The sequence below is a fragment of the Bos indicus x Bos taurus genome, chromosome 16, assembly GCF_003369695.1.
Source record: "Bos indicus x Bos taurus breed Angus x Brahman F1 hybrid chromosome 16, Bos_hybrid_MaternalHap_v2.0, whole genome shotgun sequence".
Classification (NCBI taxonomy): domain Eukaryota; kingdom Metazoa; phylum Chordata; class Mammalia; order Artiodactyla; family Bovidae; genus Bos; species Bos indicus x Bos taurus.
Window position 1 is genome coordinate 50,846,395 of NC_040091.1, and position 26,426 is coordinate 50,872,820.

Here is a 26,426-nt window from a genome sequence, read left to right on the forward strand (position 1 = left end):
CGGCCTGCCGGAAGTTCTCCTGGCGCAAGGGCTGCTGGGACCGGAAGTTGGGTGCACGTTGAGGTCCGGCAGTCATGGCAGCGGCGCTGAGCCGCAAGCGGTGAGTTGAGGCTTCTATCCAGCCTCTCGGAGGGTGCTTACGTCCAAAGGGGCTCCCCTTGCGCCTCTCTGTGTCCCTGGGGAGGCCGGACTGGGCACATCGAGCTGGTGGGGAGTCGTTACTCCAACGGCATGGCCCGCAGGCGCCTTGAGGAGCTGACGGTGGATGAGTTTCTGGCCTCGGGCTTTGATTCCGAGTCCGAATCGGAGCCCGAAGGAGCCCCAGAGGCGGAGACGCAGGCGGTGCGCGCGGCAGCCCGGGAGCCGGATGGACCAGGTGGGAGTCCCTTGGCCAGGTGAGTGGGAGCATCCTTCATGGGCTGTGTGTAAGCCGAACCCCCTTAATCTTAATATTCCTGGTCCGCCCTACCAGAAGTGTGCTTACCACTCTTGGCGCCTCATAACTGAGGCCTAGGGACTTCTGACTCCTCCCCAGACCCTTCGGCTTATTTATTCCTCCATCGGTATTTACCGGGCGTCTGTTTTGTGCCAAGTCATCCAGATGATGGGCCAACGTTGGAGGATAGTCTTCTTTTGTGGCCTCGGGGAGCTTACCCGCCCTTGGATAAACGACAGTGTGTAGGGTGGTAGAAGCGAAAAGTGCTGTAGACGAGAAGGAAAAGCAGAAGGGGATAAAAAGATAAAAGAATAGGGATCCTAGCTGGGAGCGTTTAAGGAGGTGTTAATTTAGCAAAACCTGAGGGAGTAAACTGCAGCAGTAGGGGAAGAATGGCAGCAGGAACAGAAAAGGTCCTGCGGTGAGAGTGCTCACTCAGAGGTGAGCACGGCTGTGGCAGAAATGAGGGGGAAAGTAGCAGGAGGTGTATCTGGAGACAAGATGATGGGCGGAGTCTTGTAGACTTTTTACCTGCATTCCAGTACAGCCGGAAGTTATCTCAGGGTTTTGAGTAGTGATGTAATGTCATGTAACTGGTAACAGAATAGGTCCCTTAGGTTGCTGTGCTAAGAGCAGCTGTAAGGGGAAAGGATGGACAAGGAAATTGAGAGATGTTGCTGGCTGGAGAGGAGTCATGAGAATTTTGAAAGTATTGATGGTGAGATCTCATGACAGATTGCATGCTCACTGTGAGAGTCAGAGAGGGTTTACCTTTCACCTAAGTACCTGGAAAGGGGGAGTTTTCAACAACTGAGGTGTTATTGTTCAGTCGCTAATTCTGCCACCCTGTGGACTGTAGCCCACCAGCCTCCTCGGTCCATGAGATTTGCTAGGCAAAAATACTGGAGTGGGTTCTCCAAGAGCGGGGTGTGGGCAGAGCAAGTTTGGAGGAAGCCCAAGTTTAGCGTCATATGTGTTGGGATTGAAACAAGTGCATTGAAACATGTAGAGAGACTGTTGAGTGTATGAGTTTGGGTTTTGGAGGGAGAGAGATCTACTGGAAACTTAGTCTGTGGAAATCCCCCTGCCTTGGTTGTTGGCAGCTGCTATGGAGGGAGCAGACTAAATCTCGTAGATTCTCTGAGAAGGACGGGAAGCCACATTTCCCCCCCACCCAACCCTTCTCCCCTCGGCCTTGGCTGTGGCTGCCAATCAGACTTGAAGACCCCCACCTTCTCAGTCGGCGTAAAGGTGGTGCGTCTGAGCACAAGGACCAGCTCTCTCGGCTGAAGGACAAAGACCCTGAGTTCTACAAGTTCCTGCAGGAGAATGACCAGAGCCTGCTGAACTTTAGCGATTCAGACAGCTCTGAGGATGAAGAGGAGCAGCTCCACTCCCTGCCAAACATGCTAGAAGTGAGGCCCTACTCAAAGTTGGTGGGGGACAGGGACATATTTATGGTCTCTGCATCCCATGCAGCCCGACCCCCTGTGTTTGGCACAGGAAGCAAGTGAAGAGGAGGAGGAGGAGGACGGGGTCCCCAGAGGGCCTGAGGGGAAGAGGAGGGATTCTGTCCCTGTGACCCTCGCCATGGTTGAGAAATGGAAGCAGGCAGCAAAGGTGAGAAGTGGCGGGGTGGGAAGCAGCTGACTCCCCCTTCCCCAAGTCTGCCCTTGCTCCATTTCAGTGATTTGGGGCTGTGCAGGCTCAGGGCTTCATTCTCTCCTTCATTCAGAAACTAGGGCTTCTGCCTGTACCCTTCTTCTCAGTTTTTCTCCAGGGCTTCCTGAAGTCCACTGTGGGGAGGATGTGGTCTCTGTGTCTTTGCTAGTTGGTGGAGGCAGAGCCATTTTGAGGGCCTTGCAGTGGTTTATGCAGGGAAAAGAAAGGACAGAAAGGGAGAACTCCAGATACCACTTGGAGCTGGTCATTGTTTGGATCCGGGACCCTCCACCCCTCCCCTATGGCCCTTCCAGGAGGATTCTGGACTCTTTGTTCCCTACATGTGGCTGAGTAACACTGCTCCCACCTCTGCTCTTGGTCTGAAGACATGGGTGAGGGATGCCTTTCTTTCAAGGCAATTCCTGGAGCTCCAGCTAGCTGCCTTTTGCTTTGCCAAGCACAACTGACCGCACCCCCAATGTCTGGGTCCTTCTGCCCCTTTAGCAGCACCTTACACCAAAGCTGTTCCATGAAGTTGTACAGGCGTTCCGAGCGGCTGTGGCCACCACCCAAGGAGACGAGGAAGGCGCTGAGACCAGCAAATTCCAGGTCACGGACAGTGCTGGTGAGCTGGGGCAAGGGGACCAGGGATACAGGCTCTCTATTTGATCCTCTGTTCTGAGAATGGCATCTCTGGACCCCTCATTGCAGTGTTCAATGCTCTGGTCACCTTTTGCATCAGAGATCTTTTTGGCTGTCTCCAGAAGCTGTTGTTCGGAAAAGCCCCCAAAGACAGCAGCAGGTAAGAGGAAAGAGGACAGCACAGGGATGTGGTCAGGGTCCGGCCCTGTGAACAGCAGTGGTGCTGGGACCTAGTGGCCCCACCTGGCCCAGAAGGATGTTGAGGACAGAGCCAGGCTCTTGGCTGGGCTCTTGGCAGAGGCTGGACACTTGGGGCCTTATGGGCGTAGCTCTGTCCCTCCTCCCTGCCCAGATTCCTCAACAGCTACAGAGTGTGTGCTTGGCTTTGGTCCCCCATCTTCTTGGGTCAGGATTCTCTCTTTTCTTCTTTGGACTAATCAGTCTCACCTACTCTCCTTGGTTTTTGCTCTGTGGCATGTGTGTGTGTCTCTCTCTAAGCAGGGGCCTCATTCATGCAGGTTCCGGGCCTTGACTTCCATATTAGAGGTTGCTTGAGCAGAGAATGCTGTAGAAGGGCTTCAGAGGGGAGAGATGAGTAGCTGACATGGCAAGTTGTGCGTTACACTGGGGCTCAGAGGAGTCTGGAAACCTCCAGGGAGAGGTCTTGCTATGACCGTCTGAATGGGAGGTGGGGGAGGCCAGGATTTGGGGATGGGAATACCTAGGTCTCATGGTGGTGGGGGCTGGACTGATGGGTCAGGAAGGCACGGCCATGTGGAGGTGGCTCTGTCTGAGGGTACCAGGGAAGCTGATAGACTGGTGAAGGTGGAGGGGGCCAGGCAGCGAGTGAGTGGGCAGCACACACGCGGTACAGGTGGTGCTGGGTGTGGGCTCCCACGGGGGCCGCTACCCTGCACAGAGCAGTCTCCATGGAGGATGGCAGGTCCTGGAGGAGGTGGTGCCACCTCCTGGGTTGTGGCTTTAGGTGCCCAGTAGCTGGCATCAGCCAGCAGTCTTTCAGGGGCCACTGTCCTTTATTCTTTCACATGCTTTAGCAGTTAGAATGAACGCCTACATGCCGAGTTCTGAGTGTTGAGGGACGATGCCTTTGAGAAACTTCCAGAAGTATTCACCACTGTTGCTGAAATTAATTTGTAAGTGGCTTGGTCTCTCTAAAGTGTATGGGATCCAGGGAGTTTCCTAGTGGTCTAAGTGGTTAGATTCTGCACTTTCACTGTAATGGCTCAGGTTCAGTTTCTGGTCAGGAGACCAAGACCCTGTAAGCCAGTGGTCCCAACCTTTTTGGCACCAGGGATGGCTTTCATGGAAGACAGTTTTTCCATGGAGTGGGGTGGGAGTATGGTTCAGGCGAGAATTCAAGTGATGGGGAGCACAGATAAAGCTTAGATCATTTGCCCACTGCTTACCTGCTATGAGGCCTGGTTCCTAACAGGCTATGGACCAGTAGTGGTCCATGGCCCAGGGATTGAGGAGCCCTCCCAAAAGCCATGAGGCGTGGCCAACAACGAGACAAAATAGTGGCCCAAAGGAGCCAGCTTGTGGTTCTGGTTTGTGATGCCTGGGTCAGACCTGGGACTGCAGACTGGGTGCATGAGCCATGTGGGAGCTAGAGGCCAGAGGTCCGTCTGGAGATTCTGGGGAAGTGGCTGGCCCCGGCTCAGACAGGGAGGACGTTTAACCCTCTGGCTGTGTGGTGGGGGTTTGAGGCTTGATGGTACCCTGCCTGAAGCATAGCTAGGGGCTACCCTTGAGAGAGTCCTAGTGTGGCTCATGTCTGTCCAGCTGGAGGAGCCCCTGAACGTCATGGGGAAGATGGTCGGGGAGGGGGGTGGTGGGGTGTCTCTCTACAGGGCCCACGTGTCCTTGTGCTTTGGACACTGGCCTCTGCCTCCTAGTGGCCTCCTGAGCTGAGGGGGTGCTGTCTCTCCACAGGGTGCTGCAGCCGTCCAGTAGCCCGCTGTGGGCCAAGCTCCGGCTGGATGTCAAGGCTTACCTGAGCTCCGTCATCCAGGTGCAGTTCTGGGAGGTGGGGCCTACCAGTCACATGGGGGCCTGGCTACTCACACCTGGGCCTCGCTGACCTCTCCTTCCTCCCCAGCTGGTGGCCTGCGTGGCAGAGGCGACAGTGGCAGCAGCCATCCTCCAGCATGTGGGCAGCTCTGTGCCCTATTACCTGACCTTTCCCAAGCAGTGCCGCATGCTGCTAAAGGTGCGCTGGGGCGGGCACTGCTGGCCAGTGTGCAGGCGGCACCTCTGCTGCCCCACGGGGTTCTGTGTGAGCACACTGGGGTAGCAGAGCCCAGTTACTCGAGGGTGGGCTGCCCTGCTGGTGGGTCAGCTTTCTGTCACCCCATGCATATGTGTGGATGACAGGTCCGTTTTCTCTGTTCGGCCTTCAGAAGGGGTGGCGTGCTGTGTTTTTGCTCCTCCTTGATGGAGCTCTATCTTGTGGCTCCCCCGGGCGCTGTGAGAAGGGCTGCCTCTGGTTGGGCTCTGGGGGGGCCAGGACCGGTGATGATAGTTTGCTTCCACAGAGGATGGTGGTCCTGTGGAGCACTGGTGAGGAGACACTGCGGGTGCTGGCCTTTGTGGTCCTCATCAAGGTCTGCCGGCACAAGAAGGATGTCTTCCTGAGCCCTGTCCTCAAGGTAGCGGTGCCCCCAGGTCTTCCCTTGGGGTCTGGGTTGAAAGTCTTGACCTGAGGGCTGGGCAGGCTGCCTTTGTGGTTGGGGCTCTTCACAAGCCAAGGGCACTGTGGCTCCTTGCCTGATTCCATGGTTATTCACGCTGCAGCTCTTTCCTTCCTGGGTCCCAGGCCTCCCAGTGAGACCCTTCCCCTCTGCGCTGCAGACCCTTCTCAGGGCTGCTGGACTCAAGGAGCAGGACCATGATGAGGAGAGGGGTCTGCGGCAGACGTGTCTGGGCTGTGGTTCCTGCTGAGGCCAGCTCTGAGGGAAAGGCCTTGGTGTCTGGAGGGGGCTTAGAGCTGCATGTTGGGAGCACAGGGCACCAGGAGTTCAGAGGTAGCTCTGACTGAGGTGTTTCCGGCAGCAAATGTATATCACATACGTGAGGAACTGCAAGTTCACCTCTCCCAGCACCCTGCCCCTCATCAACTTCATGCAGCGGACCCTGACGGAGCTGCTGGCTCTGGACACCGGCGTGGCCTACCAGCACGCCTTCCTCTACATCCGCCAGCTCGCCATCCACTTGCGCAACGCCATGACAACACGCAGGAAGGTGTGCAGGAGTGGAGCCTGACCCACCGTGGGCCCTGAGCCTCATGGGAGAGACAGCTCAGCCCCTTGGCGGGGCAGGGGCCTTGCTGGTGGGGGCTGTGGAGTAGAGGGGACCCAGGGACTGACCAAGTGGATTTCTCCGGCAGGAGACATACCAGTCAGTGTACAACTGGCAGTTCGTGCACTGCCTCTACCTGTGGTGCCGTGCCCTCAGCACCATCTGCCCCAGTGAAGCTCTGCAGCCCTTGATCTACCCGCTATCCCAGGTTGTCATCGGCTGCATCAAGTGAGTCGGGGATGGGTGAGGCCACCCTGAGGACCAAAGGAGGGAGGAGCCAGGGTTACATAGGTGTCCTGGGGGGTCAGGGCTAGGGTTACACAGGGCCTTCTGAGGACAAGGATACAGGAGGCTGTCCTTTAGGTCAGGATAGGGTCGAGTCACCCAAGGAGGTATCCAGGAAGGCCAGGAGGAGCTAATTTTCCAGGAGGGTCTGGCCAGTGCCCCTGGTGACTAGGGCCTCTAGGGTGTGGTGCTGTGACTTGGCAGCACCTGAGGAAGGTCTGGGGTTAGGCCGTCTGTGGCCTTGTGCCTACATTCCAGAATCCTTGTCAGCTGGGCTTCTGGATGCCTGTGACCTTAGTTGAGGATGCAGCACACACATGTATTTTGGGCTCACGGGACAGAGGAGGTGGTGTGCAGTCTAAAGGGAATTTGGGCTTATTTGCCCAGGTCTCTTGCACAGAGCAGATTTGGTGTGATGTGCCACGGTATGCATATGAATATTCAGTGTTGGTCTCTGGAAGCAGAGACTGGAGGAGCCATGTGTGGCCAGGAGAGGGCATCGCTGACCTCCTGAAGGGAAAAAAGAAAGGTTTTCACCAGAGGCTTCCGCTGCCCCACCATGTCCTGCCTTGAAATGAAATTGAGTTGACAGGCAGGGAGGGCGTGTCCTGGTGTAACGGAGTGAAGAGGCAGGTCCTCACAACTTCGGCAGGGACCTTTTACTCTGCCCTTACTTGTCCGGGGCAGGCGTGGCCACTGGCCCTGCTGGGGAAGAACCCTTTCTGAGATTGGAGCCCAGTGGGTGGGGAGAGGTTGGGGCAGCTGGGCCAGGAGGGTCTGAGGCTTGGCCTTTGTTTACTCCCTCCTTCCCACGTGCCCAGGTTGGTCCCCACGGCCCGCTTTTACCCGCTGCGCATGCACTGCGTGCGCGCCCTGACACTGCTCTCGGAGAGCACGGGCACTTTCATCCCAGTGCTGCCCTTCATCCTCGAGGTGAGCCTGTGCCCGGGTTGTGGGGGGAGATGCCTCCTTTTGCATGTGGCCTGATCACCCCTCACCTTGGTACCACTGTCCTGAGTGCTGGCTCCTCGCCCATAGCACACGGGTATGACATAGCGCGTAGGTGTCGTCAGGGCATTGCTCTGCATGGAGCCTGCCTGTGAGTATTCTGTGCGGTGGGCAAGAGTGGCACCACAGGTGAGGACAGCCGCTCTGCAGGGCCGGCCCGAGAGCACTGGTTTTAGGTCACAGACTTGGGTTGATCCGCGTGTTTGCCAGTATTAGCGGCAGAGCTGGGCTGGAAGCCCCGTTAACTCCAAAGTGTGTTCCTGTGCTTGTCTGTGTGCAGGTGCCTCTGTGTGTACAGGTGTGCACGCAGCTCAGGTCAGGAAAGGCTTCTCTCCAAATGCTAGAGACCAGGACCAGGCTGTGGGGGTGCGGTTGTGGGTGAGGAAATTGCAGTGATGGTGACCCTGGGCTGGAGGGACCCTTCTTTGTCACCAGATGCTGGTTCACAAGGTTTTCTGGCCTGTTTGAGGAGGAGGGCAGCAGCAGTAAATGAGGGTCCTGCCCCGGTCCTGCTCTCTCAGCCAGGGACCTGCTCTGTGGCAGAGGGACTCTGGGGGACCAGAGAGATCTGGAACTTGAGCTGATGGGGGGAAAGGCTGTGTTTGGGGGCTGAAGGGCTGGCACTGCGTCTTGTCCTTGGTTTCAAGAAGGGTCTCTAGGGACCCAGGGTCCCATCGTGTGCAGGGGGGCTGACAGGTCCTTGGGACAGATTTTCCAGCAGGTTGACTTCAACAGGAGGCCGGGGCGCATAAGCTCCAGGCCCATCAACTTCGCTGTGATCCTGAAGCTGTCCAAGGTCAACCTGCAGGAGAAGGCATACCGGGTAAGCCCAGCCTCTGGGAGGGTCTGGGAGTGCCCTGGGCAGGGTCATGGCAGGGTGTCGGAGAGCATTGTGTGTGGGTTTCCTGGAGGCAGATGAGTATGGACCGGAGAAGGCTCACTGCCCTCCAAAGCTGAACTTTTTGGGCCTCCTGGGGTTGGGGGAGCTGGTGAACCTGAGCCCTCATCTGCCCTGACACTGACCACTCTCTCACTACCTCAGGACGGCCTGGTGGAGCAGCTGTACGACCTCACCCTGGAGTACCTGCACAGTCAGGCCCACAGCATCGCGTTCCCTGAGCTGGTGCTGCCTGCTGTCCTGCAGGTGTGTGCCCACTGCGTCCCGCCAGGATGCTTCCATGGGCCCAGATCCCTCAGCAGACCAGACCATCTCCTAACGGGCTAGCTCCCCTCATGGGGGACTGGAGTGGGACTTTGCAGTCCCAGCCACACGGGACGAGTGGCAGAGCCTGGGCAGTTGGCGTCTCTGCTGACACTGCCTGGCAGCTAGATCCCTGGGTGTGGAACCTGAGGAGTGGGCTGGCATGGGTGTACCTCGAGGACCCCAGGACCTGCCAGCACTTCTCCACCCTGCCACAGCCCAGGGTCCAGACCAGCCATGAGGTTGCTTGGAGGTGCTGGGGTTGAGCAGGCTGGACCTGGCCCCCCAGTTCTGGGTTGGGCTAGTCTGAATGCGTGCTTTTCCAGGTGCTCCTGGGCTGGGTGATGCAATAGGAGAGGTTTGGGGTGGGAGGAAGCCTTGGCTGTCCACCTCAGCTTTTCTTCAGGCAATGCTTGGGGGGGTGGGGGGACTCTCCCTCCACAGAGCTCCTTCTAGGCCACTTGGAGGTCTGTCACCCTCAGCCTGGGTCCTTCCCATCTCAGGGAGGCCTGTGCCTGTGGGCCTGGTGGTGAGTGGGGCGGGGCTGCCCGCACAAGTGTGTGTGCACCTGCTGTGTCTGAGTCCCAGGATCGTGGTCTAGAAAAGGGTCAGCAAATGTTCTTGGTAAAAAGTCAGATGGTAAATATTTTAAGCTTTGCAGTCACACGGTTTCTCGAAACTGCTCAACTTTCCCACAGAAAGAAGGACAAAAAAACTCACAGAAATGCATGAACAAATGTGCCAATACAGCTTTATTTACAGAGACAGGCAGTGGGTGGGATGTAGCCTGGAGAGTAGATCCATGCTGTGCCCGCCACTGCCCACCCCTCTGCCTGGCCCCCAGGCTTGGCGCACATTCTCCCATCAGCCCTGCATAGGCCCCCAGGGGTTGGGCTATAGAGGTCACACAGCAACACCCCCCCTGCCATGTGCACCAAGGCTCCCCTGTCACAGGAGTGTCCCCCAGGCCTGAAACACAGGAACCCATGACGCCACCCCACTCCCCACCCCTGCCTGTCTGCGGTCACTGCACACAGGGTACAGAACAGCCTTGTGCCTGGAGCTAGGCTGAGCCTCTTCTTCTGCAGCTGAAATCCTTCCTCCGGGAGTGCAAGGTGGCCAACTACTGCCGTCAGGTACGCCAGCTGCTCGAGAAGGTGCAGGAGAACGCCGAGCACATCCGCAGTGTCCGCCAGAAAGTCTCCTTTGGCGTGTCTGATCAGCGTGCAGTGGTCAGCTGGGGTCCAGAGCCCAGGCCCTGGGGGCACCAGTCAGTGTATGGCTGGTGTGTGGGAGTTTGCCTAGGGTGGGACATGACCCTGGACTTCTGCACAGGATGCCTGGGAGAAGCGAACCCAAGAGGAGGGGACTCCACTTACCAAGTACTACAGCCAGTGGCGAAAGCTGAGGGACCGCGAGATTCAGCTGGAGATTAGTGGCAAAGAACGAGTATGGCGGGGGTTCCGGGATGTGAGCTTGGCTGGGAGGATGTGAGCTGGGGTCGGTGGGTGCTACCCCCAGCTGCTGCTGCTCTGACAGCAGATGGTGGGCAGAGCCAGGTAGAGTCTGGGGGCTTCTCCTGTGACCTCCAGGAGGAAAGGCCCCAGGGCTGTGCTGGGGCAGAGCGTCTGCTGCCCCTTCTCAGGCCTGATGGGCTAGGACTTTTGTGGGGTGAATTCTGGGCTAACCTTGTCATGTGAGCCAGCTGTGGACCAGCAGGGAGGGCCGCGAAGAGCTCTAGCTGTCTTTGGGTCTGGTCCTGAGCAGTGGGTGTGGACGGCGTGATCTGAGGGGATGGCTTTGTGCCAAGTGACATGGCTGTCTGCAGCCCTGCCCTGCTGTCAGTGTGGGCTGCCGTCTCTTCTGGGGTGATGGCTGAAATTGGGGGGAACAGGAAGGTTGGCGCTTCAGTGGCCCTTAGTGGCCTCCTTACTGGCCTGGTGAGGCTGCTGTCCAGGAATCCTGCCCGGTGATGCTGACCGATCGTCCCAAGAGTGGCCGGGCAGGGTCCTTGCTTGGAGGGTAGGCTGGAGGCTAGAGGAGGGGTGCTGGGGGGGCGACAGGGAGCAGGACTGGGTCTGGTAAAGCCGTCAGTGGGAATGTGAGTGGGGCTCTGGCTATGGTGGGTGGGCTACCACCCTCACCTGCAGCTCTTGGTCCCTATCCTTCCAGCTGGAAGATTTGAACTTCCCAGAGGTAAAGCGCCGCAAGGTGGGGGACAGGAAGGATGAGGACAGAGCAGAATTCAAGGACCTGTTCGATCTGGAGAGTGATGATGAGGATGATGCCCCGGACTTCACAAAGAGAGGTTTGGCCTGAGTGAGCTTCAGCTTGTGCTGGGGTCCTGGGAGCAGGTGGGCCTAGCAGGCTTCCCACCTCATCGAACCACAGGAAGGGCGCTTGTCATCACCCCTCCTGCCACGTGGCTGGCTTTGAGGTGGGGGCCCTCCTGGATTTGGAACACAGGCCCCTAAGCCTTGTGTCACGCCCTCCCACCACAACTTTTTGGGAGCGGTTCTGGGTCCTCTCCAGTTGAACAAAGGAGACCTGAGGGAAGGTGTGGTACAAAGTTGGGCCCCTAGCCCCCCTGCTGCTTTAGCAGCCACCTCTGTGCATTTGCTGGTGGGTCCACTCCCATGGGCTCTTGTGCTTGGTTCCCAGGGATGCCTGGGTCCCCAGGAGCATGGCAGAAAGTGGAAGAGGAGGATGACGACAGCAGCAGTAGCAGCGGGGAGGAGGAAGTCAGCAAGTCAGAGGGTAAGTGTTTCCCAGAGGGAGGGCTGCTATGGTTTTTGAGCCCATCTGTCTGGAGCCCAGGGCTGCCTTGGGGGATCTTGTGGGTGGGCAGAGCCATTGGCTCTAAGCTGGGCCCACGCCCCTCCCTGGGGACCCCGGCCCAGCTGCTCCATCCTGGCTGGCTCTGCAACAGCAGCAGCGATAAATTAATTAGTGCTGTGATTAATTAGTGATGAGTAACCTCTGAGGCTGGCTTCTTCCTGATAAAGCAGAATTTATGTAGCTGTGCTCTCTCCCTGCAGATGGAAGCCCAGACACAGAGGCGGGGCTGGACCCCCAGGAGCTGTGGCAGCTGGCCCAGGGGCCAGAGGATGAGCTGCAGGACCTTCAGCTCTCTGAGGAGGACTGAAGGCTGCCCACCTAGAGTCTGGCGGGGGCTGCTGTGCAGGGTTCCCGCCTCCCTAGGCAGTCAGGCGCGCTGCTTCTCCACTGGGGCTGAGCCCGGAGGCCCTGAGGTTAGCGCCTCTGCAGGGTGAAAGGGCAGTAGATGGTGGACAGGCCTTTATTTTTACAACATAAAAGACCAGAAAGTACCAAATGCCGTCCAGTTCCTGGAGCTGTGTCTGTAAGCCACCATGGGGCCTGCTTCCCACCACAGCCCATGGTGGCGGGTGGGAATGCACCTACCCGGTGGGGCGGGCTGACGCAGCCATGCCGTGGGGCCAGTGCCACGTGCCTCTGTGGCTCCTTGGTCTCTGGCTTATTTGCAGCTCCTGGGATGCAGAGTACCGACCCCCAGGGTCTGCACCAGGCTCTGCAGTCACCCCCAGAGTCTGTGGAAACTGAATGTCGTGTTTAAAATTGTTTTTTGCATCCAAACAAAAAGGGGATAAGCTGTGGGCGGAGTGGCCTTTGCCTGGGAGCGGCTGGCACTGAAGGCCTGGGTCTGACACCAGCTCAGCACAGAGACTGGGAGGGGTCCGCAGGCCCTGGGAGCAGAGTCATGGTTCCATTCTCGTGCTTGGGTGAGGTGCGGCTGGCCGGGGGGTGCACCCCCCCATAGGGGGAGGGGGCCAATGCTGGGGACAGGGGCTGCTCCCCCGAGCTGAGCTCCCGCTCGGGAGGCCGCGCCGTTGGTGGCTGTAGCGGCAGAGCCACGGGGAAGCTGGCCATGTAGAAGACGCGGCCCAGGCGTTTGGCCACCTGTGGAGACACGGCCCGATGGGGCCTGTGAGGCTGCTGGCGTGCAGCCACGCAGAGCCTCCGTGCTGCCCCTCGGCCATCTGGAGACCACTGCCCCTTTCAGGTGCTCACCTGGGCCCGGATCTTGAGAGCAGGCCCCAGCTTCAGCCCCATGGTGGTCAGGAGGTGTTCTTCCGTCAGCAGGGGCAGGGTCTCCCCGTCAATCCCCTGTTCTCTGAAGACCTGGGAGGGGGCAGGGGCACGGTATCAGGGCCTGAGTGCTGGGGCTCTGTGTCCTAGGGTGTCCTCCGCTCTCCAGAGAAAGCAGAGCCAAGAGACCCTGGTGGTGCAACTTGGGGAAAATGTCAGAAGAAAGAAAACTGTCCTCTGTTGGGCATGTGCCCATGCTGGAGGCAGAAGCACTGACAAGGGGAGGGAGGAGCATTCACTAGGACCTCCCTCCCCCAGTCTTTGAGAAGTCTGGGGTGGGCAGCACAGCAGGGGAATGGGAGGGCTCAGAACCATCCTGGGCAGGTGCCCCCTCACCGGTGCGTATTCTCCACAGCCAGACAGGCCCCCCACAAAGCTGCAGACGTCATCCACTGTCCACTTGCTGACGTCCTCAGGGGCTGTGGCCTCCTCCCCATCCATGAAGAGGCCCCCCATGGTGCCTGAGTTGGGGAGGATGGTGTTACTAGGACTCTGGCCAGCTCTTTTCTATGACCCCACCCCTGTCTGCTGACCTTTGCTCACCCTAATTATTCAGAAATGTTGGCTTGATGACTGAAAGGAACTTTTCTCCCCATGAAGACCCTCCCTGAGACCCTGGGTGGGACGTAGGGGGATGGGTCTCCTTCCACCCCATGGAAAGATCTGAAGGCTGGGGGGTGGGGGGGGGGGGGGGCGGTGCCCACCTGTGTGGAAGAAGGGGCTGACAGTGTAGGGTAAGCCCAGGGGCAGTGGAGGGGGCAGCATGGACCCTGAGAGAAGACCCTTCCCCTCAGAGCTGGCCCCTCCAGGTGGGGCTTGGCCTGGGTGGGGGGCCTGGCCTCCAGCAGCCACCATCTCGGAGTCCTCGCCGTCTGAGTCCTTGGGGGGTTCATCTTCAGAACCGTCTGGTGCCCAGAGTCCAGCCCCCGTTGTCTCCTTGGACTCATTGGGCCGGCCTGAGGCAGGGCTGGGGCCCCCTTTACGAGGAGCTCGGCGGGCAGGCTCTCGGGGTGGGGTAGGGGGCCCGGGGCCCGGCGGGCCCTGGGGAGGCAGGGCCAGCAGCGGTGCGGAGCTGTGTCTCAGCACCAGCATGGCCCCGCGCCGCTGCAGCTCCTCAGCACCGTCCGGCGGGCGCAGGGCAGCCTCGGGCGCCAGCAGTTGCGGCCGGTGCGAGCTCTCCAGCTCCTTCTGGCGCAAGAGCTCTGCTGACATCTCCAGCCTGGCGGTGGGGACAGCCCGCAGGGGGTCAGGCAGCTCCGCAGAGCCACTTCCGCCCCGTCCCCGCCCCCAGCCAAAGCACATACCGGGCCAGATTCTGCTTCCGCAGGAGCTCCTGCTGCCGGGCGAACATCTCCGCCTGGGCAGGGGGCAGGAAGCCGTAACCTGGGGGGAAGGGGACAGACCACGAGGCCGGGTGGCCGAGTGGTCCAGGGCCAGCGAAGCCCGCCCTGGTCTGTCCTTGGCTTCAACAAGGGCAGGGATGGGTTCGCCGGGAGCACTGATGGACACCGGTTCGGTAATAGACATACCCGATGGCCCCGCACCAACAGCCCCTCCCCGCGCCCAAGGGACAGAATCGCACACCCGCCTACTGCTCACCTGGGGTCTGGCACAGGGCCGAGGGTACCCCCAAAAAGGGGGGCCTGAGGTGGGGGCCCAGAGCGATGTGTGGGGCATTCTGGGGCGACAGCAAGGGGGGCGGTTGCGACAGCTCCCTGTGGGCGGCAGGGCGAAAGCTCCCTGTGGACTGCTGGGCCACGCGCGCCGCAGGCTTGGTCCCCCTCCTTCCCGGAATTGCTGCCCCAGCCCCCGCGGCCCACGCTCTGGCCGCCTCTGCTAATTGCCGGCCCCGCGGGCGGTCGATGTGCGCCCGCCCCGGCTCCGGTCGTCCCTGCCCCCGCTGGCGGCGCCAATTAATCTCGGCGGCGGCGCGGAGGCGCTGGCCCGGCGGGCGGCGGCGACTGTGGCGGTAATTACCGCGCGGGAGCCCCTGGCCCCACGGCCCTGGCCCCCCTTTTACCGCCCCCGCCCTCGCCCAGCCCAGCCAACCTTGTGCAGACCGGGCGCAATTAGCCATGGTCCGGGAGGCGGCGGCTGCCGCGAACACCGCCGGGGTGCAGGGGGGGTCTCCCAGCGGGAGGGGAGGGGAGCAAAGTCTTCCAGCCCCCGCCCCTGCCTGGAGTCTCCCGGCCCCTACAAGCCTGGGGGGCTCTTCCGTGCAGCCAGCAGCTCCAGTGTCTGAGTCGGTGCTGCTGCGGGGTTCTCCCCTTCCTCAGCCCTCCCCCGACCTCGACCTCGGGGCTGCCAGACCTCGTGCTGCTTCCCCTGACCTCCCTGTTGGGGAAGCAAAGCCCTCAGCTGTCTCAGGGGCCCCTGGATTCAGCCCCACAGCTGCTCAACAGAAAGACACCCCACCCAGAGGGGCGGTCATCCCCAGCCTACCCCGAGAATGTTCCCCTGGTCCTCTGCCTGGCTGAGGGGGCATTACGTTGCTGCTGCAGAGCAGGCCGCCAATCTAGGCCCAAGCACAGCGCCAGGTCCACTGAGGACTCTGGCTGTGCGGCTGGGATGGGGAGATGCGGGCTGTGGACTTGACCTGCAGACACCAGCTGATGGGTCTGCCACCTGCAGCTCTCTAGCTCAGAAGCCAGCACAGGAAATGTAGGGGCCTCTCTGAAATGCAGGCACCCTGATACCTCTCTGAGAAGGACGGGGCGCCAGCTGGGCCGGTGGCGTCTCTGTGCTGAGCCAGGCTCTGCTTCCGACGCTGACCTGCCGTGGATGAGGGCAGGTGGACCTCCAGGCCACTGGGGCTCCTCGCAGCTGCTGCCGCCACCTCCTGTCGGACCCTCAGGAGATCTGGGGAGGGTAGGCACCAGCAGTGACCCAGAGGCCAGCCCCCACCAGGCTCTCATGTTCCTCACCCTGTTCAGCACAGGACATTGGCCAAGGACGCAGACTGGGAGCTTATTCTCCCAGATCCTGCTGGTTGGTCACCGGTGCAGAAAGATGAGCAGAAGGCCACAGGGCAGGGCAGACACCAGACATCCCTAGGCAAGGTGCCTGGCTGCACCGACTGGTCTTGGGACGGGGGCCAGGTGAGCATTTATAAGGGATGTGGAGATGTTAGGAACCAAAACGTGGTTGGGATGGAGAAAGGCAAAGGCCCGGACAGGGAAGGCTGGTAGTTCAGGAACCTTGACTTCGACAAGAACTGACACTGCCAAGAGCCAGACTGCAGCGCCCGTGAAGGGAGGAGTCACGCAAAGGCTAGAGTGTGGGGGCAGCGGGGCTGGAGTCCAGGAGCTGGGGCAGGTCTCCAGCCCTCTCCTAGGTAACACCTGGGCTCACTGCGCAGTCTAGGCGCCCTGCTCTCCACCCCCAGCCCTCTGTCCAGCTCGGGCCCCGACTTCAGAGTTCCCCGCCCCCCACGCAGCCCCCCACTGTGCCGGCTCCGCTGCCACCGCCTGTTTATAAATTAATTACCCGAAAAGCGGAGGTGGGTCCTGCCCTGGGCTGGGTGCCAGCCCGCAGAGCCCAGCCGGCGCGGCCGCCCGCATCGATCTCGGCAGGGCCCTGCGCCCCCGCCCGCCCGCGGCCTCGGTTATTTACCGTCGGCTCCCGGCGGGGGCGGCAGGCGGAGGCCTGATTGACAGCCCGGCTCCGCGCCGCTCCTGGCGGCCGGCGCCCCTCCCCCGCACAGCCAGCGGAGCCGGCCCCAGGCAGGGCAGGGAAAGCAATTAAAAAGGAAGATTTTTAAATTATTAACATTTGGTGAATTATTCAGGCTCTCGGTGCCTGACTGCCCTGGGGGACAGTGCCTGTGTAAGGAGAGGAAATCCAGCCCCTTTTCCCAGCAAGTACCCCTCACCCAGCTCCAGCCAAGAAAGGCAAGCTACTCCCCCTGGGCTGGGGTCTGCAAGGTCAGGGTGCAGCTGGACAGGGTGCCAGACGGTGCCCCTGTGGTGGTGGGGGGACTTCCAGGTGCTCCTCCTGAGCACCAGTGAAAGCTGGGCCACCAAACCTGAACTGCTGTCCATCCTGCTTCTGGACAGACATCCATGTGGACGTTCAGGGGGCTGACTGCTGCTCTGCTCCTGGCCCCACCCTCCAGAGAAGGGGTCTGGCACAGACTCTGCCCTGACTGCAGCTGGAGTCAGGAAGGACTACAGTATCCAGACCACACCATTCAGATGGGGGCAGGGGTGGGCGGGGACCCACAAGGACCTGCATGTGCTGGAGAGGGATGGGTCGGCCTGGTGAAACCCCCACCTCCCACTCTCCCTTCAGATCCCCCAAGCAGCTTCCTCCTCTGTGAAATGGCAGTGGGCAGTGGCCATTTGGAGAAGGAAATGGCAACCCACTCCAGTGTTCTTGCCTTGAGAATCCCAGGGATGGGGGAGCCTGGTGGGCTGCCATCTATGGGGTCACACAGAGTCGGACACGACTGAAGCGACTTAGCAGCAGCAGCAGCAGCAGCAGCAGTGGCCATTTGAGGCCCTGCTGGGAGGCCTTTGGGAGACTTATTGGTGAGGGACCACCCTCCCTACCAGACCTACCCAAACAGGCCACTGTATTGGGTGCAGGGAGGAGGAGGTGGGCCTCACTGTCCACCTACAAGGGCTTTCAAGGCTTGAGGAGCCAAAAGACCTGCATCCAATCCCAGCCTTGGTGTCAGCAGCCACTCTTTTCAGGGTGAGCAGAGACCTAACAGGACAGGGCGAGTCCAAAGCACATTGTGGACACTCATGATGCCCTGGGGTGGGGCAGCATACCATGGCTGGGGAGGCCCAGGTGGTAGAGACGCTGAGGGTCCTCAAAGGTGCTGGCCTCACTCAGGGCGGACACCAGCCGGCGGTAATGGTCCTCGGGGGCCATGCTGGGCCCTAGTTCCGGAAGCAACAGAGTCTCTGGGTTGGGCAAACACAGGAGAGGGGGCTTCCCCTTTAGACACTGCTGAGGGAGAGAAGCAGGGGCTCCCCTCTTAGAATCTGCTGCTGGCTGACTATGCCCAGCAGAGGGTCCAGACTGTCCCCCTCCCTCTCCAGTAGCTGTTCCCTCACCCCCCGGGCTAAAGCCCACACCTTGAGGAGACTTGCTTCGGGCCTTCTTCTCCAAAGGGCAGTCACTGCTGATGTGGGGGGAGCGACCCAGCCTCTTGCCCAACAGGTCACCTGGGAGAGGGCAGAGTGAACCCCATCCTGTGTTCAGGCCTTGGAGAGGCCTGGATAGGAACAGCTCCGGCCCACCCCAGTACCGGCCTCAATGCCGGCCCAGCTCCAGCTCAGCCCAGAACCATAGCTCTCATCACTCAGGGGTGCCTATGGGTCCTGGCCAGGTTCAAGGTGCCTCTGACCCTCGCCCAGTCCAGTAGGGTTGGGTCAGAGTGAGGGAATGGGACAGTCCAGACCTGGGCTCTGGACTGCATGTGTGTAGATGTGATGGGAGATGCATGGTTATGGCCTCAGGCAGCAACTCAGGACCCCACAGGCACCATGCTGCTCCCACCTGCCAGACGAGCCTCCTCTGCAGAGTAAGGAGCCCTCCTTCGCACCTTACCAACCTCTCCTCCTGGGGCAGGGGTGACTGACTACCAGCAGTGCAGGGTCCCATGCCAGGGTAGCCCAACCTCCTCCTAGAGGCCACAGGCCCTGGAGGTCAGGTGCATCTGCCCCATCCATTCTTCCTGGGTTCCTCCCTGCCAGGACACACCCGTCATTGCCCCCAGAAAGCCCAAGGACACTACCTGTCCAGCTGGGCTAAGTGCCCAAGGGCACCCCATCACCCACTGTGCACAGCCCCTCATGTGGCCCAGAGCCCGCCCCACCCCTATCCTAAAGTCCTCTTTCCGGTCCCCAGGAGTCAGCCTTTCTCTACCTCAGCCACTGGCACCCTGATGCCAGGCTCCCTCCTGAGCCTAAGGTCTGGGAGGTCTTTGTGGAACAGCTCAGCAATTGTGTCGGCTTCCAATCCAAACCCTGTGCTCCTGGCCCCGCTCCCTCCTCATGAGGCCATCTGGGTGAAGGGGCCACCCCCTCAGTGACCCAGGCGCACCATGACACCTCAGCAAGGGGAGCCTGAGAAACCCTGCGGTCAGCTCCAGAGCCTAATTCCTTTTTCTTATTCCCTTAATCTGTCATTTTTATCAGGCGAGGAAGTGCAGCAGTGGAGTGCCGATCAATCTCCACTTTACAGCTGACAGAATGGTGCTAATGACTTATTGATCTCAGCCACCTCCTGCCACCGGCCTGGGCCCAGTGGCCTAGCCCCAGACCTTGCCCTGAGAGGGACGAGGACGAGGTCCCCACCACCCAGACAAAGGGTCCTACCTTAGTGACCTGGTAGGATGGGTAGGGGTTGCTCAACCAGCATGAAGCCCCTGAGGAAGGCAGAGAGCCTCTGGCCAGCAGTACCGCCAGGGCTGCAGCGTCCAGCTGTGCCAAGCCTGGGAAGGGCTGGGTCCACGTCTGCTGCCTGCACCTGACCCTGCACATACCCCTTGGGGACCCAGAGAATACCCCAGGGCTTCCACTTCCCTCGATCTAGTTATTCTCCACAGTGGGAAGACCCCCTCCCCTTTCTCTTGGTGGGTGATGGCTCGTCTCTGCCTGGCAGAGGTGCTTGGGAGGGGGTGGCAGGCGGGTCCACAGTGAGACCCATGCCTACGGTCCTAGAGAGGTCCTGCCATGGGGGTCCGGGGCTCATCAGTCCCTGATGAGGGCTGCATATACTCACAGACACACATACAGTAAGGAGATGTCTGCAGGGCCCACCGCGAGCCCAGTCCTCCCTGACCCCTCTTGCTCAGGTGAACACAGAGCTGACACGTGCTCCTAGGGAGGAGGAGGTGAGGACAGGCCGAGGCCTCCACCCAGGGGCTGGCAGAAAGACATGGAAGCTGGTGAGGACTAGAGTCCCAAGAAGAGGGCAGGACCTGGATGAAACCCGGACACAGGACACATGGCACTTCACACAGATCACTGTGACCCGTGAAGTGCTCACATGCGGATCCTGTACCTCAGCAGGAAGACATGAGGGCACTTTGACGCACACGTGTCACACGGGTGTAAGTGGAAGCCCAAGCCTTTGGCCAGGCCCGGGGCACACAAGCACTCAGGCCAGGCACCATGAGGAGGTCTCTGCGTGTGCAGGCAGCAGAGGAGCCCTCTGGCTCTGAATATCTCAATCACTGTGGGACTCTGGAGGCTCACTCGATCGATGGGGCAATTAGATTTTTATCAGCTGCCTGCTCAGAGCCTCTAACTCGGCTCCAGAAGCAGCTGCCCTCCACCCCCAACAGAGGACTACCCAGGCACTGGCACACCTGGAGGGCCTGATGGGGGTACTCAGGGGTCCCAGGATGGATCACCCCCTGCCCAGCCTTCCTGAGAGCTGCAGCCACTGCTGGGAAATTCCCGGGCCTGCCCTGGTCCATAGGGCAGAAAGGGACCCCTGCCAGCTCCTCTCAGCATGCAGAGCCCCCTTCAGCCAAAGCTCAGCAAGCTGCCCCCTCCCTCCGAGCTCTTGTTGCCTCCAGGAGCTAGCCCTCCACAGGGACAGAGCCCCGGGCGAGTACCCTCCTGCCCCAGCCCTCTTCTCTCAGGACGTGGACCCTTCTCTCCCGGGGGCCCTGGCTCTGGGGTCGGTGTGTGCAGAGTGCATCCCTGCCCATCCAGGAGCCATGCCCAGGTGTACGCCTCCCTGAGGCCTGCGCTCCCTGACTGTCCTGCCTCTATCTGCCCCCGAGAGCAGGGGGTAGCTGTGGCCTCTGGCCACTCCAAGCCCACCCCAGCAGCAGCCACAGTGGAGCCACCGCCTCCGCCTCCTGTCTGCCCGGCTGGCTGGGATTAACACAATTACCATCACACGGAGCCCCGGGGGACAGCCGGCTTCGCCACCTCCCGCCTCCTCCGCTGGCCTCCCTGGCTGCCCGCCAAGTCTGCTGGGGGTGGCGGCATCCAGAGCCGCTGAGCAGAGACGCAGGGAGGCTGCAAGGCGGCTGTCCTCACGCTGCTCTGCGCAGCCTGGCAGCCCTGCTTCACCCAGCACTGCCCTGGCTCCTTACCTGCGGCTCCCAGGCCTATTTCCACGCTGCCTCTCTGGAATTCACAGCGGCTCTGATGCTCAGGCATAACGAGGTGGCGGCTGCGATGCACACTGGATATGAGGGTGGGAAGGTCACTGTCCTGGCTGCAGCGAAGCAAGACAGGGAAGGTGAGACCCCTCGGGGCTCCTGGCTGAGCCTGAGTGTGAGCATGCATGGCCCAGGGGACATTGAGTGTGACAACATCTCTTGCACACCATTCCTGTGAGCATCTCCGTCTCCTCGTGGGTGCTGGAGTCTCACCCTGACCTATGCAGGCCCCACCTGGGACCACCAGGACCTGCCAAGTGTCTGCTGAACACAGCAGCCTTGTACTCAGCCCCACTGCTGCTCCCAGGGAGGGTCGTCCTGTGGAGTGCAGGGTTGGCCCCGTCTGGACTCTGCTCTCTCCAGAGAGACCGGCCACTGTCCTTGCTTCTTGCTCTGGGGGGCAGCCAGGTCCCACCAGGGCCGGCCCAAGGCTGCCAGAGAGGACACGTGGACCCAGCACTTGCTCCTGTGCATATACTGCTATTGCAACTAAAACTTCCAACCACCCACGGACTCTCAGCTTTTTCAAATCCAGAAACCAAGGTTGAGACCAAACTCTGCAGCCAATGAGCTGTGTGCCCAGGCAGGGCCATACATGGGCGTGCGCGCACACACTCACACGGACCTGCAGACACACACAGACACATGCACACCGAAGTCACCAGTGTGCCTGTGCTCAGGACACTCTGCTCTTCTCAGGGCTCCCCATCAAGAACCTTGGGATAAACAGGAATTTAATTTCATTCTGTCTTTGCTCTTCCTGTTAAATCAGCTCACTGCCTATATCACAGAACCCCAGACAAAAGAGGGAGGGAATGGCCCCCACGGCATTTGCCCTTGGGGTTCTGAGAGCATCTCTGTTAGCACAGAGAAGGGCCCCTGCCACCTCCCAGACGCAGTTGGAGTGGCAGGAAGTCAGGACAGGACAGAAGAGGAGCAGGGAGGGACCCCAGCCCACCCTGCGGCACATCCCTCCCCAGCACCCTCGCTCCCCAGCCCACCTGTAATGGAGCAGCCTCCTGGCTGGGCCACCTCAAGGGGGGCCTCCACCAAGTGACCTGGGAACCAACCTTAAACCTCATTAAATAACCCCCAGGCGCCCCCCCCCCCCGCCCCCGCCGCCCCCGCTCTGGCCGGGGTGGCCGGAGCAGGCTAATCCAGAGCTGGCCCCTAAGCAGATCAGTTTCAGCACCAAAGCCTCCAGGGCTGGGCTCTAGAGCCGCTGGGAGACCCTGATGCAAGCTCTCTCCCCACCCCCAACCCCTCTCCCTGGAGAAGGGAAGCCCCCCCCAACCCCCCTGCCATGCAAACAAGAGGGCAGGTGGGGTGGGAGTAAGTACTTTATGGGATTAATTGGCAGCAATTCTCATCCTCTCTATCATCCTCATCAATGCAGGGGGCAGGGGTGGAAGAGAGAAGTGCTGTCCTCAGCATCAGGGAGGGGTAGGGGTGCCTGGTGCCAGGACTGCTGCTGCCCGAGTTCTCCCTTGAGAGAACCTCCTTTTGGCGCCCCCAGGACTCCTGCAGGAGGTGGACCAGCCCCCAGAGACTTAAGGTGGGATCAGGCCCGTTCATTTGTTTCCCGTGAATCCTCAGCTGAGTGCTTACACAGGGACTGGGGTTCAGCGCTCACCACCGCCGTGGCCAGTAACTCTTTCAGCTGCTCATTCAGACACTCAGGTGGTGCTGCGGCTCCACGGAGGTGATGCCTTGTGGGAATCAAGACAGCCCACACATCAAACCTCCACTTCCTGCCTTGGGGGCTCGCCCCATGAGCTCCAAGACAGCATGGCCTGGCCCCGGAAAACCTGTGTGGACACTCGGTTGTTCACTGAACAAATTATGCCGGGTTTTATGCAAAGAACCACGAAGAGGGCTTCCCTGGTGGCTCAGTGGTAAAGAATCTGCCTCCCAATGCAGGAGACATAGGTTTGATCCTTGGTCTGGAAAGATCCCACGCGCTATGGGCAACGTGTGCCATAACTACTAAGCCTGTGCTCTGGAGCCCAGGAACTGCAACTGCTGAGCCCACACGCGGCAGCTACTGAAGTCTGCACACCCTAGAGCCCATGCTCTGTAGCAGAAGCCACTGCACTGAGAAGCCCGAGCGCTACGACTGGAGAGTAGCCTGTATAACCAAGACCCAGCAGAGCCAGAAATAATTAAATAAAATTATTTTTAAAAAAATGTGTGAACCGTCAGACTCTTTCTCCCCATGAGGAGCCCCTCCAGTGCCTGGTGTACTGTCCAGTCCTTGTCCATCTCCTGGCCAGCTCAGGGGCCTCAGGAAGGCAGGGCCCACATCTCCTGCCTGCTGCCCTGGATGCACGGGGCTTAAGGGGGAGCTCCAACCCGGCAAGTGGTTATGGCAGACTCAGGCAGACAGAGGGATGGGGGTGAATGCATAGATGAGTGGAACTGAGGGACAGACAGACAGATGAAGACTGATGGATGAAGTCAGGCACTACTGGATAGACAGAAAGGATGGAAACAGCAAACAGACAGATGGACAGAGCCTGAAGGACAGACAGCAGCGTGAGACAGAAAGACACATGGACGGGGCCAAAAGAAGCCAGGAAGAGACAAAGGCAGAGCTGAGATGGGGGTATGTGAAGCAGCTGCGCTGTGGGCTTGGTCAGCCCTCCCTGGCCAGACGCCGGGGTGCCACAGCAGGGCGAGGTGGGGGGCAGATCGTCTGTAAGTCCTGTTGGCTAACCCCCCAATCTCCCCTCTGGTAAAATCCAGACAATCATCGCAGCTGTTTTGAGGGTCTACCACACACTGGGACCCGGCCTCTTACTGTGTCTGGACACCCGGGCCCTCTCCCACATCCCACGGCCAGCTGGGGTGATCAGGGGGCAGCAGGCAGGGAAAGAGCAGCCTGGGATTCCCCTACAGGCCTTACTGACAATTTCTCATGTAGCTTCCCAAGTTAAAGGCTCATAAAATGTCATCAACGTTCATGACGGTTCATAAAAATGATCAGTTGAGCGGGCAACTTCAAAATGAGGTGGAAATAAGTTTAAAGACGTTTTCATTGTAATTTGGCTCCAGGACCTAGACATTCTCAGAAGTATAAATAATAACACATCTGGCACAGAGCCAGGCTGTGAGAGGGGCCCGAAGGCACTGGATGCCCACTGCCTGCTCGGCTGGGCCTGTCCTGTGCCTTCCCTGGAAGCCCTGGGCTAAGACTTGATCCCACTGACCAGACACCACAGCCAGGGCTCCACCCTGCCCTTCTGAGATGGGGGACTTGGGTCTCCCCAACACCCCCAACCTCCACATCAGGTCTCCCCATTTTTATCTCCTTACTATGGCTTGAATTTACAGCCCCTCCACGGACTGGAGCAAACCCTCAACCTGCTCGATGGGGCCTACAGCAGGACCTTGTCAAAGCATACACCAACCACTTCTCTGCTCAAGAGCTTTCAGTAGCTCCCCATTGCCTGAAGGAAAATGCCCAACAGGCCCAGTATCGAAGGCCAGTTAAGACAGGCCTGCCAGCTCCCCCTCCTCCCTTCGCACATCCCTTCCCTCATTCCTCCATGTCTCTGTAGACACTCTGTTTCCCTAGTGAGCTCCTGTGTCCTTCAAGACCCCACTCGCACATCACCATTCTCACATTCTGTTAGGTCTCTGGGAGAGTGGGAGGGGGCAGGCACGGCCTTATCTATGGGCAGATGGGCTCACATGAGAGAGGGGGAGCACACTCTGGCTTCAGGGCTGGGCCCAGAACCCATATCTGAGCTGCTGTCACAGCTTAGGCAGAAGTCAACAATAGACCACGGACCAAGGGGAGGAGGAGGGGAGGGAGGCTGCAGGGATTTAGAGTCAGAACCAGAGGACATGGAGCGACAAGGCTCTGTGCTGCCCGTGCACAACACGTAAGGGAAGCCCGGCCCAGGCCCGGCCCTACCTGCAGGACGTCTCTCGGAAGGAGATGTTCACGTCCCAGTGGGTGTGGACTCTGCAAGGAGAGAAGCAGAGGGTCAGTGTGGCCTCCAGGACTCAGCACGTGGACAGCAGAGAATGTACATGGCATGCCCTGTGTCTGCCCTGGAGTGCCAGCCTCAAGGGAACTGGGCTGGCTCAGAACCGCCTCTAGCATCATCTGGTACCAGCTCAACACGTTGGCGGCTGCAGCCAGGACAGACCCACGGGGCAGGTGCCTGCTCCAGGGCTCACCAGACAAGGAATTGGGAAGGACAGAACTGAGGTCCCACATCTCTGCCTCTTGTGTGGAGCCAGCAGAGCCCCCACTTGTGCTAGGGGTGGGGGCCGTGACTTCCTCTGCATGTGCCTTGTGTGACTGAACCCAAATTCCTAGTTGCTAGAGCTGCTCTGGGGTGCTGGGAACCAGGTCGAGGAATGAACCCCATGGCCACCACCACTGGCTCCGGTGGTGGCCCCTGGGTCCCAGCTGCTGCCAAGCCGCCTCCTGAAAGTGACAGTCACACAGCAGAGATAGGAGGGGTCAAGCAAGCAAACAGCTCTGTGCTGTGCCCACCCTCTCACCCACAGCAGTGTCCCTGAGAAGACCCCCGGGCTGAGGGAGGCTGGTGGCAGGCCCACGCGGTGCTTTCCCTCAGCACAAGTGGGAGTGGGGGCTGGGAGGGGGGCTCTCTGGTGTCCAAGAGGGTTAGGGTAGGAGAAATTAGAATATGCTAAAAGACTGAGCAGGAGAAAGGCCTGGAAATTCTGGGGATACATATGCTATGCTGGACAGACGACAATGGATGGACAGATGGATGGAAAAAGAGGTGAGTGGGCAGAGGGAGAGGCTTCTGCCAGGAGGTCAGGAATGGTGGCCCCAAGCCTGGGGGAGAGAGTAAGGAGCCAAGGCAGTGGCCACTCCAAAGAGAGGGAGTGTGAGTGTCAAGGGTGCTCCCATGAGGATCCACGCAGCTCCCTCCTCCCTGCCTGGCTGTGGTGCCATGAGACTTCCTCCAAGAGCCTTTCTCCTTCTTCAACCCAGCAGCTCTGACCCTCCTTGGCCCTTCCTCACACAGGCCACATGGACTCTCCCTGGCCTGCTCTGGCCATGACTATTGGTGGTGCCTGCTCCTCAATGATACCACTGAGTCCTGGCCTGGCACTCGGCCCCAGGTGGGGGCAAGGCAGGTTCACAGTGGTCCTGAGGCATGTCCCTGGGAGTCCAGGCTTTGTTTCACCTGCGGCAGCTGTCAGCGTCCACGGAGAGGATAGAAGCTAAGCTGGGGCCCTGTCCTCAGGGCAAAGGCTCTCACCTCTAGGTCTGACCTAGCCTTCCGCTGCCTGAAGTCCCCACCCCCGCCAGAGCCTGCGTGCCCTCCCTTCCTGGTCCCTTTAGCACCTTCTCTTCATGATATGGACATGCGGCTCGTCCTCCTGCTTCAAGCCCAGCCGCTGCCCACAGGCCGGACCACTCCCGTCGCTGTCGCCATCACTGGCTGAGAAGCTGGGGGTAAGCTCCTTCTTCAGGATCCGGGCAGGGGGCAGGGCGACTGTCCTCTTGTCTGCCAGCCGCCCCCGGTTCTGAACAGGGAGGGAGGAGAGGAAGCTTAAGCCAAACCGTGTTGCTCAGCCTCCTGGGCGCCCCCACCTACAGCAGAGGGGCCTCCAGCCCTCTA

General features: G+C 60.0%; 2 protein-coding genes across 6 annotated transcripts in view; one reads left to right on the top strand and one right to left on the bottom strand.

The window, feature by feature from the left end:
- Positions 1–11,886, top strand: NOC2L (NOC2 like nucleolar associated transcriptional repressor). 5 transcript variants are annotated; one of them, XM_027565291.1, is made up of 19 exons: positions 1–100; positions 243–395; positions 1,653–1,851; positions 1,940–2,056; positions 2,603–2,723; positions 2,810–2,900; positions 4,694–4,772; positions 4,860–4,970; positions 5,296–5,409; positions 5,813–6,001; positions 6,147–6,286; positions 7,165–7,276; positions 8,061–8,174; positions 8,394–8,495; positions 9,641–9,784; positions 9,888–10,001; positions 10,725–10,860; positions 11,214–11,309; positions 11,591–11,886. In XM_027565291.1, the coding sequence occupies exons 1-19, from the start codon at positions 75–77 to the stop codon at positions 11,695–11,697; spliced, it is 2,265 nt and encodes a 754-aa protein (XP_027421092.1). In that variant the 5' UTR covers positions 1–74; the 3' UTR covers positions 11,698–11,886. The 5 variants fall into 5 exon arrangements, with proteins under 5 accessions (XP_027421092.1, XP_027421093.1, XP_027421094.1 ...); XM_027565292.1 differs by having other exon boundaries at positions 2,606–2,723; XM_027565293.1 differs by having other exon boundaries at positions 1,677–1,851.
- SAMD11 (sterile alpha motif domain containing 11) overlaps positions 11,837–26,426 on the bottom strand; it is a 19,691-nt gene continuing 5,101 nt past the window's right edge. Inside the window, exons 3-14 of the mRNA XM_027565290.1 lie at positions 26,150–26,331; positions 24,734–24,784; positions 20,746–20,870; positions 17,765–17,854; positions 17,456–17,590; positions 15,377–15,539; positions 14,280–14,395; positions 13,985–14,063; positions 13,385–13,899; positions 13,017–13,141; positions 12,603–12,713; positions 11,837–12,491 (exon numbers count right to left, since the gene is read on the bottom strand). Coding sequence (XP_027421091.1) covers positions 12,246–12,491; positions 12,603–12,713; positions 13,017–13,141; positions 13,385–13,899; positions 13,985–14,063; positions 14,280–14,395; positions 15,377–15,539; positions 17,456–17,590; positions 17,765–17,854; positions 20,746–20,870; positions 24,734–24,784; positions 26,150–26,331 — 1,938 coding nt within the window. The 3' untranslated portion in view covers positions 11,837–12,245. The remainder of the gene's footprint in view (positions 12,492–12,602; positions 12,714–13,016; positions 13,142–13,384; positions 13,900–13,984; positions 14,064–14,279; positions 14,396–15,376; positions 15,540–17,455; positions 17,591–17,764; positions 17,855–20,745; positions 20,871–24,733; positions 24,785–26,149; positions 26,332–26,426) is intronic.